The 18,147-nt window shown below is 24.4% G+C and overlaps 1 protein-coding gene across 1 annotated transcript; it reads left to right on the top strand.

Annotated features, from left to right (window-relative positions):
- The first annotated feature begins 713 nt into the window (after positions 1 to 713).
- On the top strand, positions 714 to 16,909 carry LOC114127525 (uncharacterized). The gene is made up of 22 exons (XM_050208145.1): positions 714 to 861; positions 1,876 to 1,947; positions 3,175 to 3,435; positions 3,581 to 3,616; positions 4,330 to 4,547; positions 4,656 to 4,827; positions 5,184 to 5,258; positions 5,961 to 6,080; positions 7,257 to 7,397; positions 7,555 to 7,692; positions 9,645 to 9,784; positions 10,314 to 10,503; positions 10,609 to 10,679; positions 10,819 to 11,050; positions 11,141 to 11,289; positions 11,508 to 11,697; positions 11,774 to 11,913; positions 11,998 to 12,163; positions 12,683 to 12,933; positions 13,062 to 13,134; positions 13,217 to 13,428; positions 16,493 to 16,909. Exons 1-22 carry the CDS (start codon positions 750 to 752, stop codon positions 16,616 to 16,618), a joined length of 3,285 nt encoding a protein of 1,094 aa, XP_050064102.1. The 5' UTR covers positions 714 to 749; the 3' UTR covers positions 16,619 to 16,909.
- The last annotated feature ends 1,238 nt before the right edge of the window (positions 16,910 to 18,147 follow it).

The following is an 18,147-nucleotide window of genomic DNA, read 5'->3' as shown; positions in this document are numbered from 1 at the left end:
AGTTATATTAGTTGTTTGTTTTAAATTTTTATTTTCTAAAAAAATATTTTTCGAAATGAATTTCTGCTATTTTTTTATAACCTCTTCTGCAGCTTCCTCGATTTCTTCAGTACATTCCTTCTCCTCGTTATCTCTAGTGATGAATGACTTGACGTCACCATACACATGTACAGATATAAAATACAAATAATACATAAATTGTATAGGTATTTGTGATATTTTCTATTATTTTATCTTATAATTTGACCGTTACATAAAGGTGACCGTTAACGGAAGTTGAATTGTTTTCACAAATATTTAAATACAAATCGACTTCTATTCCAAATGTAAACACAGAAAAATATTATATTATATGATATATTTGTATTAGTTTTTGTGATAAAAATGAAATTATTAGTGTAGAAATTGAAATTGTTTATACAGGACGGACCTGTAGTGTTAATAGGTGTATTCCTAATAAGTTAGTGTTGTATAATGAAAAATATGCAATGCTTCACACTGTACATTATATTAGACAGCTGTCAACAGCAATTAATAAGGAATGGTGGATTTTTTTTATAAGATATTCCACCTAACTCATACGCAAATAAAAAAAATGTCCGATAATATTTTTTATTTGTATAATATGGGTGTTTCTTGTATTTAATAATGAACAATTAGTTGTTTAATTTGTTTCAAAGCATTCAGTTTATAATATTGTTCCCGAATGTCAGTATTATTTTACAAGTTAAGAACTAAAGTCTCATAGTATGGTTTATAGAAATAATAATAACATGCTAATTTTAATATACTATTATATTTGGTTTTCCTTATGTATTTCGAACGCCTGGAGTGAAATCACAATTCATACTAATAACAGCAGTAAGTATTTATGATAAAAGCATATTTTGAAATACAAATACCTATGACTAAATGATTAATTTAAACATTAAAAGATATTAATTTTTATATGATATTAGAAATTGCATAAATTGCATTCTTATAAAGTACTACCTATATATTTATTAAAAATTAAATCTATATTTATTGCTTAGAGTTGTACCTACCGGTCATTTTTCGATTTATTATTACGCAAGTTTCTTATCATTGATAACTTGTTTCTATATACCTGTACAAGATGTTTCATTTAAGTATTTAAATTCATTATTTTTATTACATCATATGATGTCATTGCAAAATCAAGTTTTTGAAAACAATTATATAGGTATTTAAAATTTGTATCGTTATCATTTTTATGCTTTTTACTTTTTTAAATTACAACATTAAATAATAAATATCATTTATTCAATCAGAATATTTTTTGGATTATCTACTTCTGTAAAATGTAGTCAACTAAGTATTTGAAGTTATTAATAATAAGTTTATGACGAATTATCTACTTATTCGAAATGCGATTTTTGTATTAATATTATTACTATCTACTTCGGAATATGAAATTAAAACTGTATTATATAATATGATATAATGTCGTTCAAAAAAGTTTAAAAAAAAATACATTTAAAAAAAAAATTTTTTTTGCAATATAATACCTAATGTGAAAGTAATATTTTCAAAAAAAAAAAAATTAAAACTTTTGAAATAATGATTGTAGTTATTGCTTAAATGGAAAACTTTGTATAAGTCAGTTGTCAATAATTATAAATTATATTCAATTATATTTTAGCAAGCGTAGTTTTAAATTTATATTTTGTATTTTTGTGAACTATTACTGTATTTTTAGATCATGTACATTTACCTTGTTGGTAAACTAAACATTAGAATAAGGATAATCCTATAAGAAATATCAATTTAAAAAAAATCGAAAACATTAAAATAAAATTTGTTTAGATATATTAATAATTTACTTTTTATCATTATATTTTATTCTCATTTCAGCGACTTATAAAGATTATGACGTTACTACGATTTATAGAATGACGAATGAGTTTAAAGAAACAAATGAGAATGGTAACTACCTATTTATTTATGTAATTTTTCTTTCTTATAAGAACATGTAAATTTAAATTTAAAAATAGGATTAATGGTAATTCGCATATGAAAATTTTAACGTATAAATATTTATAAATTTATTTAATTTTGTTACGACTAACAATTGTGAATATTTTTATTTTCTAATGCTCGTTGTTCTTATATATAGATATAGAATACTTGAATTTTAATCTTTAAATTATAGATCATAAATTATTACTGTTTTTAAAAAGGTTAAATGAACAAGTATACTAGGTAAATACACGAGATACGAAAATTAAAAAGTCATTCACACTAAACATGTTTAAATTTTTTTTTATTTGTGTATAATGTTTTTATCATTACCTAGTCAAAATAACGTGAATTTATAATTTGTTTTAACTATTGAATGTAAGAAAATTTGATATCCTTTAAAATATCATCTTATATTCGATAATATTAGACAATTGATAGTTAGATTTTTTTAAGGGGTATTGAACACGAAACTTTTTTAAATGTTTTGGCTTATACTATTAAAACATTATTATTGTTGATCGAGTATAATAAACCATTATTAATACGGGTTTTCTAAGTCCACTTCTATCAAAATCCAAGTCATCTATTTACCTGGTAAATTGTTATACTGTTAATTATTGTTTACCGCTATGTATAGAACAAAACAAAAATAATTTTCGTTTATTATACCAAATATCAATAATTCGGTCAATTCAGATTTGTTGATTATTTCATTTATAATTTGAGATCATAGGAATTAATAGTTTTATAATAATGAATAATTATTTTATTTTCATTTTTTGTCTAGAACTCTCAACAACTATAATATTTTATATTCGTTGTAATCATTAATTTATTATTTTTTTAAAAATGTCTGGAAGCTTGTAAGATTTTTTTACCAATATAAAGAATAAACAGTTAACATTATTTAAATTTATAATACTTAATCACTTAATGTACTTATATTCACTCTGTTTAAAATCTTAACTAAAAATAGGAAAGTTTAAAATTTATATAAATATTTTTAATAAATGTATTTTATTTTCTTTCCTAGTTTTTTATAAGTTGGTATACGGGTATTACTTTATAGTTCTTTTAAGCTTTCCATTGTTAATATGTTAGTTAATTTCAAATTGCTTAAAATTTATAACCGTTTTACTACTGATATATTATAATGTTAAATATTACTATTATTGTAAATGTTTACATTAGTCGGATTCAAGGACCCGAATTTTTATGTGAACTATCCAAAAAATAGTTACTCAATTGAAATTCATTCAAGAACAAATGCCATTGGACTACCAATTTTTGAAGAAGTAGAGTTTTCACAAAGAAAACATCCACATCCATGTCAGTCAATTTTACAAATTAGTAAATTAGTGTTCTTAAAAAATGGATTATTTGAGAATAATAGTCATATTAAAGTTAATTATTTACCTAAAATTTGGGAAATCAAATCTATTTCATTAATTGGTAAGATATTAAAAATATATATTTTATATTTTAATTCATTTACTCACATTATTTTATAAACATTAAACATATAACTTTTATTAGTATCAAAATTTTTTACTATGGTTTTTTAATAAAACATAATTATTTATTTTTGTTGAAATAGGGAAAAACTGCAGTAATATTGAAGACGAATACAAAGGTAATTTTGATCAATAGATTTAAGTTTTTAATATTAGGTATGTTTAGATAAAATAATAAAACAATTAATATTATAGAAATAAAAAAAAATTGTTCTAAAAATTAAGAATATTTTGATAGAACCCAACTAATATTAATATTAATTAAAATTAGAAATGATGTACCAAATCGAACTTTATTTTTAGAAATTTTTGATATTCAGTACCTAAATGTGATAATATAATCTTTATAGTGAACCCATGTCTTCTATAAATATTCATTGTAATGTGATGAAACATTAACTGTAGCGTAAACTTTTTAGTTTTTAACCATACTTTGTTTAGTCGGCGAGTTAGTAAAACACTTTGTATTTTCTAAACATGATTTATATACCTACTATTACAGTAAATATTGCAGTGCTGCATGATAAAACTCAGTATTAAGTTACTTTATTGTTTTAAGGATTTTAAATTTCATAAAGTAATTACAATTGCAAGATCCTGTTAATTTATTAAAACCAAAAATTAATAACAACAATTGTTTTATATATTATAAATTACAGTTCATTATTTTTTCTTAAACACAAGTTATAAAATACATGTATTGTATAGCTTTTAAATTAAAGTTTTCAGCAGTAAAAATAAGTACCTATTTACATTTCGTAAGGTAAATTCTAAAAAAATGTTGAATTTATAATTAATAAGCTACGTGTTAATATTTATTTTTTGGTTTTAGATCACTGTATAAATGTTTTGGAATACAAATATGAAATGGATAAAGTATATATTAACAAAGATTTTACGACAATACTTTCGGTACTTTGGACAGCAGATAAAGCCCGTTCGGGATTATCAATCACATATACACACACAATGTTGTCCAAAATAGATGTCTACATAAATATATTCAATGCAAATAATACGTTAATACATTTTGCCAAATTATATAAAATTGTGAGTTTAACATTATACATTATAACTGTTTTATATTTCATTTAAAATTGTAAATCAAATAAGCCTTAGGAAATTAATTAATTAAATACAAATCTATTTAACATACAGAATGATATAAGAACAATGAAATTTAATGATATTCGCTTCATACAAAATCAAGAATATAAATTGTCATTTGAAATTAAAGTAAATAATGATTATTACCACAGAGGACGGTATAATCATGAGTATAGTGGACTTTGGTTTGGACTTATACGAATTGCTGAATCATCAAATTACGGTACTCTTTTATTATATATATTATTAGTAATAGTATAGCATGGTAATTAAGTTAGTTTGGATAAATGATTATTAAAAATTCATGAGCTGTGATTTACAAAGATTATAAATGTGATAATTTTATATTTGTATATATTATATAATTGTAATTTATGGGTTATGTATATTATAATATTGTCATACGCTTGTATAATGCGATTAGAATAGTATCATTATTTTTGGAAAATATGATTGTAATTTGTATTATAAATAATGTATTAGGTACACAATTGCGTTAGATTATTACTTATTTTATACCTAGTAGAAGTGTTAACAATACCTAAATCTAACTTAATAGTTTTGATTATTTGTCTATAGATGAAGAAGATGTTCGAATTGTTTATGATTTCGAAGGCGAAACAAGGTCATTCGACGTACTCGGAAACAATAATAGTGGGTATTGTCTATTATAGTATTACCACCCACAAATCATTTAAAAAATCTAAAACTATTTATTTTATATAGGTATTATATTACTCTTCAATTAAATATGTTCCTAATAGAATACACATTTAAATTTTTCTAGAAAATAAAATATAACAATTTTAATTACTAACTACCTTCTTTTGTTAATTGAAAATCAAAATCAAAAGTTACCTATACCTAATATAAGCAAAATGCACTTTTCTACAAATTTATTTATTATTTGATCAATTCAATTTGTCGCATCATTTATCATTTATGTAGGCATGTAAAAATTCTGTAATCTCATCATCATAAGTAATTTATAATAATTTATTATTAATATATCATAATAATAATTATTTTATTAATTAGGTATATAGGTACTTTGTACCTACCAAAACCTATTTGCAATTAATAATAGTAATATACAATAATAATGTGTATAATTATAATGTAATATAATAACTAATAAAAGAAAATAAACAAGTACCTAAACAGTAAAAAGTCATACTTAAAAATGTAATTAAATAATTGTAACCAAAGGTTAATGCATACTATGATTACTGTAAAATGTAAATCAGAGACTTGAATTTTTTGACTTGGTACTTGGTAGTCATATAAACACTCGTATAAGACAAATTATAAGTTATAATAATAAATCATTTATTTGTTTATTATGTTGAAATATAGTTGACAATATAACCAAGGGTATGTATCAGAAATTGGAATGTTTAAACGGTGGATACAAATTACCTACGATGAATAATTGTACCTGTCCTCCTGGATTTATTGGAATACTATGCGAAACAGGTAATTGAACTACTCTGCCCTGCTACTGTGAAAAGCAGTACCTAACTACAAAAATATTAAAAATGAGGTTTGATGTTATATTTTTAATGAGATTATTCTACTTATAATTTTATAATGATCAAGTACAGAAAAAAATGATATCTAGTGGCTTAAAATTAATCTTAAAATTTCGTAACAATACAGTACATTTTACAAAAATCGTACATTTTCTAAACTAAAATGCAGTAATTAACATTTCTTAAAATCAAAAGCTGTATTTACATTGTAGTTATAGCAATTACCGTTTGGATTAAAATATTAAAACGCTTTTACTGTATTTTCCTCTAGTGACACGAGAACTTTATTGTTATAATTTTCCACGGAATTGCCATACCTAATTGATTATTATCTAACGTTAAGTTTAACTAAGATACTAAATATAATATGTGTATGCTAAACCGCCATTTTGCGATTCGTTTATCAATAATAAAATAAACGCGGCAACTCGGGCAACTTCGTAGTTCCATAATATTATATGGGATAACTATGCGGCTTAGCATACCTATTATCTTTAATACCCTAGTTTAACTTTACTTATTGAACTCAAAATTGTTTTTTATAATTTATAATAACAATATTTGAATTATTTATTTATTTGTATAATTTGTATTAGTTTGTTGTAGTTACTGTATTTTATACTAACAGTGTTATATACCTACTTATATATGATACTGGTAATACGGCATTTTATAAGTTGTACCACTATAATATGATGTTACCTATATGAGCAATGCTAAGATGAAACACAGTAACTGCATTATTATATGAAAATTGTCAAAAATAATGTAACTATTACAATCAAAAAATTAATAACATTTTTTGAAATTAATTTTTGTAGTTATTACTTTTCCCAGTTGGAGGACAGTAACTCTAGTAATATTGAATCGCGTAAACATAGTTATTTATAAAATATTATCAAATTGACATTGATAACTTAGTTTTAAAATTAAGTTAGTGGAACAATTTAAAAAATAAGTACATTTAGTACCTACATAAAAGTACTTCTGACAAAATATTATATTATAAATGAACATTGAAAACGTAACTTAATAAACGTTCTTAATTAACGGATACACAACAAATAATTGAATTGCAATTAGTATACGAATTGACATAAATAGTACACTCTTATTTCAGCATGTGGCCCAAATTCATACGGACTCGATTGCAAAGGCGTTTGTTCTATGCATGATCATGAAATGTGCCGTGGTATGTACATGTGTACGAAATTTGGATGTACTTGTCCACCAGGTTTGACTGGTCCGCTGTGTAATATAGGCAAGTTAAATATAATGTATAAAATATACATATTTCAATATTTGATGTGTCATACACCATTAAAATGTTTTTTAAACTGTATAACTGTTATAACTTATAACACTCATACCAATATTATAACTGACAACTATTGTAATTCATTTTTATTTTTTATTAGATTGCCCAAGAGGTAGATTTGGTGCTGGTTGCAGTCAATTTTGTTCGCCGAATTGTAACGACAATATGTGTGATCAATACACGGGCGTCTGTACAAATGGGTGTTCACCGGAATATGTCCTACCATATTGTTTACAAAGTAAGATAAAAAAAAAGTTCAAATTAGTTAACATTGTGTAGGTCAGGGCCTCAGGGGTCTCCAACCTTTTTTTACGGTGGGCCAAATTTGGTATACGTTTTGGCATCGCGGACCAAAATTTTTAGAAATGTGTTGTCTAAAAAAAAAAAAAAAATTGTTGTCTATCTAGGAATAGATAGGTTATGAAATTGAGAAATAAATAAGAATAGATAGGATTTATTTAAAAAATGTATGTTTATTTATATAATTTTTTATTTTATAATTCAAAATTTGTTTTATACTTCAAAACATTAATTAGCTTGGTGGGCCGGTGCAAAAAGCTTGGCGGGCCGTAGGTTTAGGACCCCTGGTGTAGGTAGTAGGTAAGTAGGTACAACGTTCTATTTTACAAATACAATTGGATTTGAATTAAAAGTTTATTTTACGCTATAGGTATAGTAATTAAAATTTACAAAAAATAAACATTATTTATTAATTAATATTTAGTAGCGTTTTAATGGATTGTTATAATAAGCTAAATTTAATTTTTCTAATGTATATACTAAAAAAAAACCATATTAATATATTATATAATATGATGTATACATGTATATATATTATATTTATAATAATATAATATACAAATAAATGTAGGTATGAATGTATTTTAAATACTTAACAACTTTTTTTAACGACCGATTTCGACGAAAATTTCAAATTGTTCTTAATGTTCATAAAAAAAAATTTGGAGTGGAATTAGAGAATACTAGTATACCACGTTCAACAATATACTAAATGCTATATAAAATCTGCCATAGATGGATTATCCATTTCGGTTAAGTTAGTTCACAAGGTGAGGTACACTATTATCACTAGGTAAGTTGCGTCCCGCAAAAAAAGATTCAAAAAGGGTCATAGCCGATTTGCGTTCCGGTATACCTTTTTTATAACCTAATTGCACCCTGAAAATATCGATATAATCGATATCTATACATTATACTTATTTTACCTAATTTATAATATAAAAGTTTCATAACACCTTATTGTCATCATAATATCATTCATAATTCATATCAATATACAAAATTCTTATATTTTACATTTTGTCAGGATAATAATAACTATAGATCATTTCAATTTTCAAATATAGTACAATATAATTAAAAATATTAAAATAATTCATATATTTTACATTTTTGTATGAAATACATAAAATAATAGACGTAATTGTTATATCTTATCGAATATCGAATCTAACGATTAACAAATTGTATCATGTATTCATATTACCTTCTTCACGGTACATAATACCCAGTACCCACATAGGTATTATTTAATTATTAATACAGTATATTATAATGTACCTAATTATTATGATATATCACGATTGCAATAGGTAAATTGTACCAACAAACTGAAATGTCTCTACCCCACAAATAGTGAAGTTTATTATACAGTATAGTTTATGAATCATAAATTTTAGTGACACGATACTATAGATTTTAGTGATTTTAGTAGATAAGACAGTCGACTTGCGTCCCAAAAACGAGACGCAAGTTAACGGCCAAATTTACTACCTGGAAATTATACCTTTTTTGGGGACGCAAGTAACATGTAGCCGATTTAACCATTAACTGAGGTATACTTAAACAGAGATACCTATGCATTCATAACACCATATTTTATAATTGTTATTATTTCATAAATGAAGTCAGGTTATACAGATATTATATTATAGTTGCTTATAACAGTTTATCGTCATAGCATATATTAGGTACCTATATTAAACTAAAAATGTAAAAAATAAATTTTTCATAGGGCTTTTACTTATAATTTATTTACCTTAAAATCGTGATCATTTAAGAAATTAAAATGTTTAAAATGGTGCGATTAAAAAATTAAAGCCGCGAAAAAATAACACTTTAAATGTAAATTATAATAAGCATAATATATTATTATACTTTAATGTTTAGAATATCCATACCTCTTGAATCCACCTAAACTGGTATCAAACAAGTTTAATTCATTAGAAATAATATGTGATTTTCAATCTTCTAATGTAATGGACGAAGTTAAAAATATCAAGTTGAAATACTATCAAATGCTTTATAAGGTAAGATATTTTGACTAAAACATTTATTTATAGTATTTAAATATAAGCTCCACACGCTACTAAACTATATAATTATTTAATATATTATGCATATTATACAAATCATACCTATACAATATTATTATACCTAAATTATAATATTATAATGTAATCTATAATTTAATAATGCTAAATTATTTTGTTCAACATTTACGAATACTTAATGGTTAATTTGTTCTTTAAATCATATAATATGTATATATTATACACGCTCCATATACATTCATTGTATATTAAACACTAAATTCGTTATGTAGGTATATTTGGTATTAATTATTATTATTAGTATTATTATTGTTATTAAACAACAAGTATTTAAATTTAGAGAGTCTGAGCTCATTAACATATAGATAGGCCTATCAAAATCAGGTAAGGTTATTTAATTATAATTTTACAAATTCTAAGGTAATAAATTATAGCATAGCTGCTATTGTTCTTGGATTGTATGATAATTTAATACAATTATGTATTCTATTATGAATGTTTCTAGAAGTTAGATGAAAATAAATTTAACAACTCTCAAATCAAACCCATTATTGAAAATAGTAATAACACCTATGAAATCTTAAGTGATTTAGAAGTGGATACTGTATATTTAGTCGGTATTCTGTTAATAACAGATGATGGTAATTTTAATGATCAAGATATAGTATATGGTCAATTCAAGACGTCGTGCATAAGTACGTATTTTCAATAAACTATTTAATTATGCAAAATGAAATGTCAATAAATGTAAGTTGTTGTAATTTTCATACTAAGTAAGTTTGTATAATTCTATATTTTAGCACCAAAAATTGACGATTTTAATGTAACACTTGTAAGTGGAATTAAAAGCATCAACATAACATGGAACAAAGTAAGAAGAAAAATATTTTTATTATATATTAATAATTTTTCATTAAGTAAAAAATTTCATATTATATGATATTTTTCCTATAAAAACAATTTGTAGGTAATCATTTTATTTGTTTTCTAACCTTATGCATTCATTACAGATCAATACTTCTATTAACCGATTTCAATGCAATATTTTTGAATATTTATTGATGTTGTCGTACAATCAGACACAAAACCAATTATCTGGTGTACAGAAAATAGTATCAAATTCAAGTAATGGTCACAATATCATCGACCTTATACCAGATTATCAATATAACATACAACTATTTCTAAATACAACTCAAGGACTATTTCCGTCTCCTATTTATTCGGCCATTCCACTTGCAGGTAAATTTTATATTATATACATCGACACAGTGTAATAAATACCTGTATATATAACATAAACTAATAATTCTTATGTCATACTTAATTAAGGAAATGAAATCAAAGTTAAAGATATTATCACAGTGTACGAGAATGGAAAAATCAAAGTATTCTGGAAATTAGGATATAAATATGAGCGTTATAATGTCATGGCACAACCAGTAGTAAATGAACCAGTCACATGCATTTTAAGATACAAAGTAATTCATATATAAATGTTTCTTATAATAAACATTCTTAAATAATGAAATCATAAATCAAATGATAATTTAATATAACTTTTATTCACTTATGTTTAAAGTTTTTTTTTTTTTTTTTTATGATAGTATGACTTAAATGTTACAGTAATTATTTAGTAGATAGGATGTATAATAAATTATTAATTAAAATAAAATAAAGACGAATTTATGATATTTAGATCAACCGAATACTCAGTTGTAATTTACAAGATTTAGAAAACCATTGGACGTCAGTCACAATTTCCAATAAAACTAACTACGAAATATTAGACGTGTTGCCTAATTCGCAATACTTTGTACAAGTTTATATCGCTGAAGATAGTTCCGATCAAAGAAAACAAATGAAGTACATATTGACGCCGACATCAAGTAAGAATCTTTTAAAATTAAAATAAAGGTAACTTTTCTGAGATAACTTCTATGTATTGTGTTTACAAAAACTTAGAGCCAAACATAGCCCCGGATCTTGATCTTGAGAACCCAATGTACATAACAAATAGTTCTATATTCGTTCAATGGAAATTCGATTCTATTAACTGTTCTAAACTGAATGGATTATTTTTGACATATTTCGTGGAATTAAAGGTACAATATATTATTTTATATAGAAATAAATGTATAGACTTTATTATTTTTTTAATAAAATAAGTTGTTTTTTTATAAATATAGGAAAAGAGGAATAACTATTTACAAGTAAAAGAAACGACACAAAATAATATTTTGTTTGAAAACCTCAAATCAAATGCACAGTATGAATTGAAAGTATTTATAAAAACACACATTGGATATAGTGTGGAACATTTTTTATCGATCAATTTCACGACTAAATCTGAAAGTAAGTACTAAATATTAATATTTATTACCGATATTGTGAGTATTCAAGGTACAATAGTTACATTAAGAACAGTGGCCAATCCACTAATCTTTTTAAATTAATTTGTCAGAGAATATGACGTCATATATTGACAAATGCATTTGTTTAAAAAATAATTTAAAATATTAACTTTAGTGTTAATATTGATTAACCGTAGAACGGTGTGAATATGTTCATGGTATAAATAGACAATGTATTTAATTACAATTTTAAAAATATCATTGTGTATAGTAAAATATAATAATATACCTACGTAAACGTATCAAGTTAATGATCAATTCATGAATATATTTTTTTTATTTTTCTATACGATTGCGTAAGTTAAGATTTATTAATGTATATATTTAGCTAAACGTACAACTGTTAATTCACAATATTATTTAATAATTTAAGAATTTTTATGACTATATTTAACTAATTTGAGTAAATTGTAAATAAATGATCACTATTTACTAAAGTACTAAACTCTTACATTAATAGTTTTAAGACCAGTGGACAATTTTACGATGTACAAATACGATTTGAAAAATAAAGTGATTGGACTTCGTTGGTATTATCCAGACAATTTAGATTTAGAGGCATTTATAGTTTCATTTAATGGCTCACTTGATAGCTCTATAGACGGAGAAAATGAAACTATTATTCCACCAATTAAGTGTTCGGCTTGGCCAGAATATTTCTGTTATACATTTAATGTGTTTAATGGCAGTAACAATTATTATACATTTGAAGTAAGTACCTATACGAATAATAATAATATAGAAAAATGCAAAAAAAATGTGTATATTTAGAATTATTGTTGTATACACAATTTATATACATAATATTATACATACATATTACTACTAATTTGGTATAGATTCAGGCCAAGACATCATATTATCCACAAGGTGGTTTATCTTTGTCAAGAACATTCACAACCATTGAGTGGTGTAAGTTAGATTTATGTGCTATGTAAATTACTTCATATATTATACGAGTAAATCACGTTATATTGTATTTTGATTGTAATAGTACCCGATCCTCCAAGAAATGTGAAAATTATCGAAATGGGAATGACATACATTAAACTTCAGTGGGATATTCCATGGATATTCAACGGTGCATTGAAAATGTTTGCAATTAATATAGATGAAATATCAAACGTTGATAGGAACAAGTGTTGTGCTTACTCAGATCCAATACAAATTCCATTCAACGAAGAAGTGCCTTCTTATAACTATACGGTAATAAATTTAATTTTCATTACTTTTTAAATATTACAAAATTATAAAGTTTACAGATAATTACGTATTACACGGTTGTGTTCCATTTATGTATTTCACTAATAACTTATTCTTAAAATATATATATAAATAGTTAATATCGGTTAAGGCTGCTTCTGAGTTGGGTCCCGAATCAAACATGTTTATACTAGTTGGGTCCCGGTTTATTTTAGGTTGTACACTAGTTAGGTACCTAATTTTCTTTTGGTGAATACTAAGCAGTAATAACATATTCTATCTATAACTCTTATAAAATAATCTTTCAATACCTGTACGAGAAATGTGAAATGTTAAAATTATATATAACTATATCAATATGGCATTAGAGCTATATAGTAGTATATAGTATTACGTTTTCTTAAATAATTATTATTTGGCATTGACATATTTCATATAGAAAAATACCAAAAAAGTAATCACTAAAATAGCTAATAGCGGGATATAAGAATTTATAAAAATGACAAGTTCCCGCCAATGTCATCATTTTCAATATTTTTCGTTTGTATTGTAAATTTACTTAAGATGCTTTGTTACTTCATTAAAAAAATCCCTCACCTAACAAGTGTAATAGCTGTAAAAAAAATCGTACCTAACTGGTTTAGTACCTGAATAAATCTAGACCCGATTAATGTAGTACCTGTGATTAGACCCTAGTATTTGGGACCTAACTAGGATGCGCCGTCGCGCGTCAGTTAAAGATTGTATTATTATTATAATTATTAGCAATATAAAATATGCTACATTTTTAATTTTTTTATAAAATATAAAATATTTTTCACACGATAAATGTTTACACATGAAAAATGGCTATTAATTTTTTTATTATATAATGTTTACAAAGCGGAATATTTAAAAAAAAAGTATGAAGGTTTTTTTAAAAATTCTTATCGTTAACTTTTTTAAGTAATATTATTTTTGAAATAATAACATACATATTTAATTTCATACACTGAAGTAGAATATTATTCGGAATGCTTCGATGCATATAAAATCAAATATTACAAAAATTCATAACACTAAGAAGTTTATAGTTTATTAACTATTTGTCCAAAAATTGGTTATAGCGAAGTACATAATTTGAAAAATATTCGGTGTTTAAATATAAAGAATTAAAAATGTATGTTTTCATTCCAAACAATTAAATAAACACTTAAAATTGATAAATAGTAAAAATATAATATAAGTAAACAGTAGATTGGTAAATAAAAATATTTTTTTAAACTTTATAATAGTGTTTATTTATAAAAGAATTAATCGGTACCTATACATATATTTTAGTATAAGTTACTTTTTACGTATATTAGTTGTTTACTTATTTCTCCAACAACTCAACAACTGATAAACTTGTTTGTACAGTTACATAAATTTACAATAGGTAGTTTTAGTATTATGCATTATTATCAATAATCCATCCTATAGTTCATTTTATTGACGTCCATCAAGTACCTACCAACTAAATATAATATATTAAGTACCTATTATAATAACTACCTATATCAATATGCAATATTCTGATAATAGAAAGTATAGTTTTAACCACAGAATAATTATTCTGTGTTTCAATATTTACTCTGACCTCTCAACTTGATACACGACACGTATACTTTTACCTACTATTTTAACCATATTACATATTTTTTTAAACAAACTTTATTAATATGGATTTAAGATAAATAGTAAATAGTTAACAACTATACTTACTAGTTTAAACTCGTAGTTAACGCTTAGTCGAGCTTTAATTTAATCAAGTTAAACAAAACTAATTTAAAATATAATAAAATTAATTATAAAAATTAATGGCATAAATAGTAGGTATACAGATTGTACCTAGACTGTATAACAAATATAGTAACATTTGTAATGGAAGTTTGTCAAATCGTATTATTACACCTTACATACCTTATTTAAAACAAAAGTAAAAAACTGTTTTGTTGAACAAATCAACAAATATCATTAGGATTAGAAGAAAATAACAGTAACTTTGTGTGATTCAATTATAACGTGAACGGTATAAAATAATTAAAAGAGAACTACGATATATCGAGTAGTCGAAAACAGCGGTTATGTAATAATAGGCCTAATAAGTAATAACCTCCGGAAAAACGATATAGTATGTAGGTAGCTTATGTAACTGTTGCTTATTCAACTGTTGAATGTAAATAAAAAGTTGCTCACGTACACCGTTTCCGGTTTTTATCGATAAAAAAATCGAACGAGAATTCAATTTTAGATCCGTTAAAATAATTAAACCGACAGTCTGACAATGGAGAACGTTACACAATGTAACCATATTATAAGTCAATGTATTAGATAGTATAATAATATAAAAGTTATCTTTGACAAATACAAATGTGAAAATGTTCTGGACCCATATGGTTATATTATAGTGTCTGTTTTCGCGATATTTTAAATATTAGTCTAACATATACAGTAGAAGATTGTATTATAAAAAATTTAATAAATAATAATTAGACTTATTATTGTTAAGCAGATAATGCGACCTACTTTGATGCTCAAATACAAAACCTTTAAACGTTTCGTTACTATTATAGCTGTATTATATACATGGATGCCACCGTATTCTAACCATATGCATTGCTCATCAATGAATAATACAATAGATATTCGTATTTGGCCCCAAAAACAAGTGTCAATAACGAATAAATTATTACGATATGCCTACGGGTTATACCTATCTAAAAAAAAAAAAAAAAGGATAACAACTTCAGTCCGTGTTTTTTTCTGGAAATATTGTGTATAAATACTCATTATATAGTATATTAAGTGAACCAAAAACAATTATGTTCATATATCCTACTTGGGCGTGGCTAATGAAATAGATGTACAAGTGTACACGTTATAGGTATAATTATGTTATTCAAGTGCAAAGTTGTGTTTTTAGCTTCAAACCATACGTATGTTATAATAATAATAATTATTATTGTTGTTATTATAATTATTATTATTGAATTATGAATGTATTGCACATGACAAACATATTGTACATATGCGTTTTATTTTACAGTTAACTGGCCTACGATCAAACTCAACTTATTCAATTGGTGTGATATCTGTAACAACATTGTCGTGGTATAGTTCTCCAGCAAAAATTCATAATGTTACAACAATGTTAGATGAAACATACCTATAATTTAATATTACATAATATATATCGTTATTCTAGTTATTTTAATATTTTTCCAAGAATTTTTAAAGCATGCTTAATTTATGTATAACGTATTAAATAAAGCACTAAAAAGTAAACAGTAGGTACGTCATACTGTTTACTTAATATTACTTAATAATGTGTGAACTAACTACTTATTGTTAACTAATAATATATTTATTTTCAAAAATTATCATATATATTATAATTATTATTATATTTTATAAAATGTACGTATCTGTATGGTTGTGTAACAAATAAATAAATTACAATACGTAGGTACTAAGTTTTATTAATAAATTATAAAAAAATAAACCAAACTATGTAAGTTGTTGGTACTATTTCAGAGCTTATTTAAAAGTTTTTTTAAGTGCTTAAACTCAACCTTCTTCTAATACTCCCCAAAAAACATTTCTTTTGTATAAAAAAATATAATAGGTATAAAGCTGATTTATATGATAATGCCTTTAAACTTTTTAACGAGAAGGTATATTTTGATGAAAACAAGATTCTAAAACTATACTTATAATTTATAATGTATAGACTATTTTGATAGTACATATTAGCAAAATTTACTATAGTTACAATTGCGTATTTCTTAAATTAGAGCTACGCATTTTTTATATTTTAAAATTACACAAAATGTGTTCAAACAGACGTTAAAATAAGTAGGTACTGTATTATTATAGGATAATAGAAGTGTATATTTTTCTTGGACAAATCAAATGATTTTAAGTTTCAACATTAGTATTCAATCGCGTTGACCTTTTTTCAAGTAAAAAAAAAGCAATCTAATGTATTTCAATCGAAGTTGTCGAGTTAGTTGCGGTTTAGAAGTCAATATTTAAAAGTTAAAAAGCTATTCCACTGGAGTTCGAGTTACCACAGAAATATTGAAGTATGCACACTTTCATTGTGGTGTTAACATGTTAAGGAGTTTGAGCGAAATAAGCTAAAAGTTATATATTATGAAAAAAGTACAACTTAATTTTAAAAAAATCTAAAATTTAGCTCAATGTGAATTTAAACTGATTTATTCTTCAAATAGCTCAATATTGTTAGAATTCTATTAATGCCGTATATTAGAGCGTCATACAGTTTTGCAAGTATTATCTATAATTTTTTTGTTTGTTAAATAATTATGATAGTAACTCGGCACATGAGTACAAAGCAATACATTTCATATTGAAATACTTAAAACCAAACGGGAACCAATTTAGTCAACAGGTGAACGGCTGTAATAGGCTGTAGCATACCACTTATATTTTCAAAATAAAAATATTATGCTAGTATAGAGTTAATTTAATAGGCGATTTGGTGGCCGCTAATGGAAAGCAAATTAGGGCCTTGCTCAAGTGCGCCTGTTATCTGTATCGTACCTTTTTATTAGAGAAGTGCGGCCACGTTAGTATCGCTAATAATATTTGTTTATTCCCTGTGCGTCAATTTATTGTTATCTCTAACAATACACAAATACTACCTATTATAATGGCCCCTATATAATTTATTATTTT

This window comes from Aphis gossypii, chromosome X, assembly GCF_020184175.1.
Source record: "Aphis gossypii isolate Hap1 chromosome X, ASM2018417v2, whole genome shotgun sequence".
NCBI classification, from domain to species: domain Eukaryota; kingdom Metazoa; phylum Arthropoda; class Insecta; order Hemiptera; family Aphididae; genus Aphis; species Aphis gossypii.
Note: the sequence above shows the minus strand (reverse complement) of the source record. Positions and strands in the feature narration are given on the sequence as shown.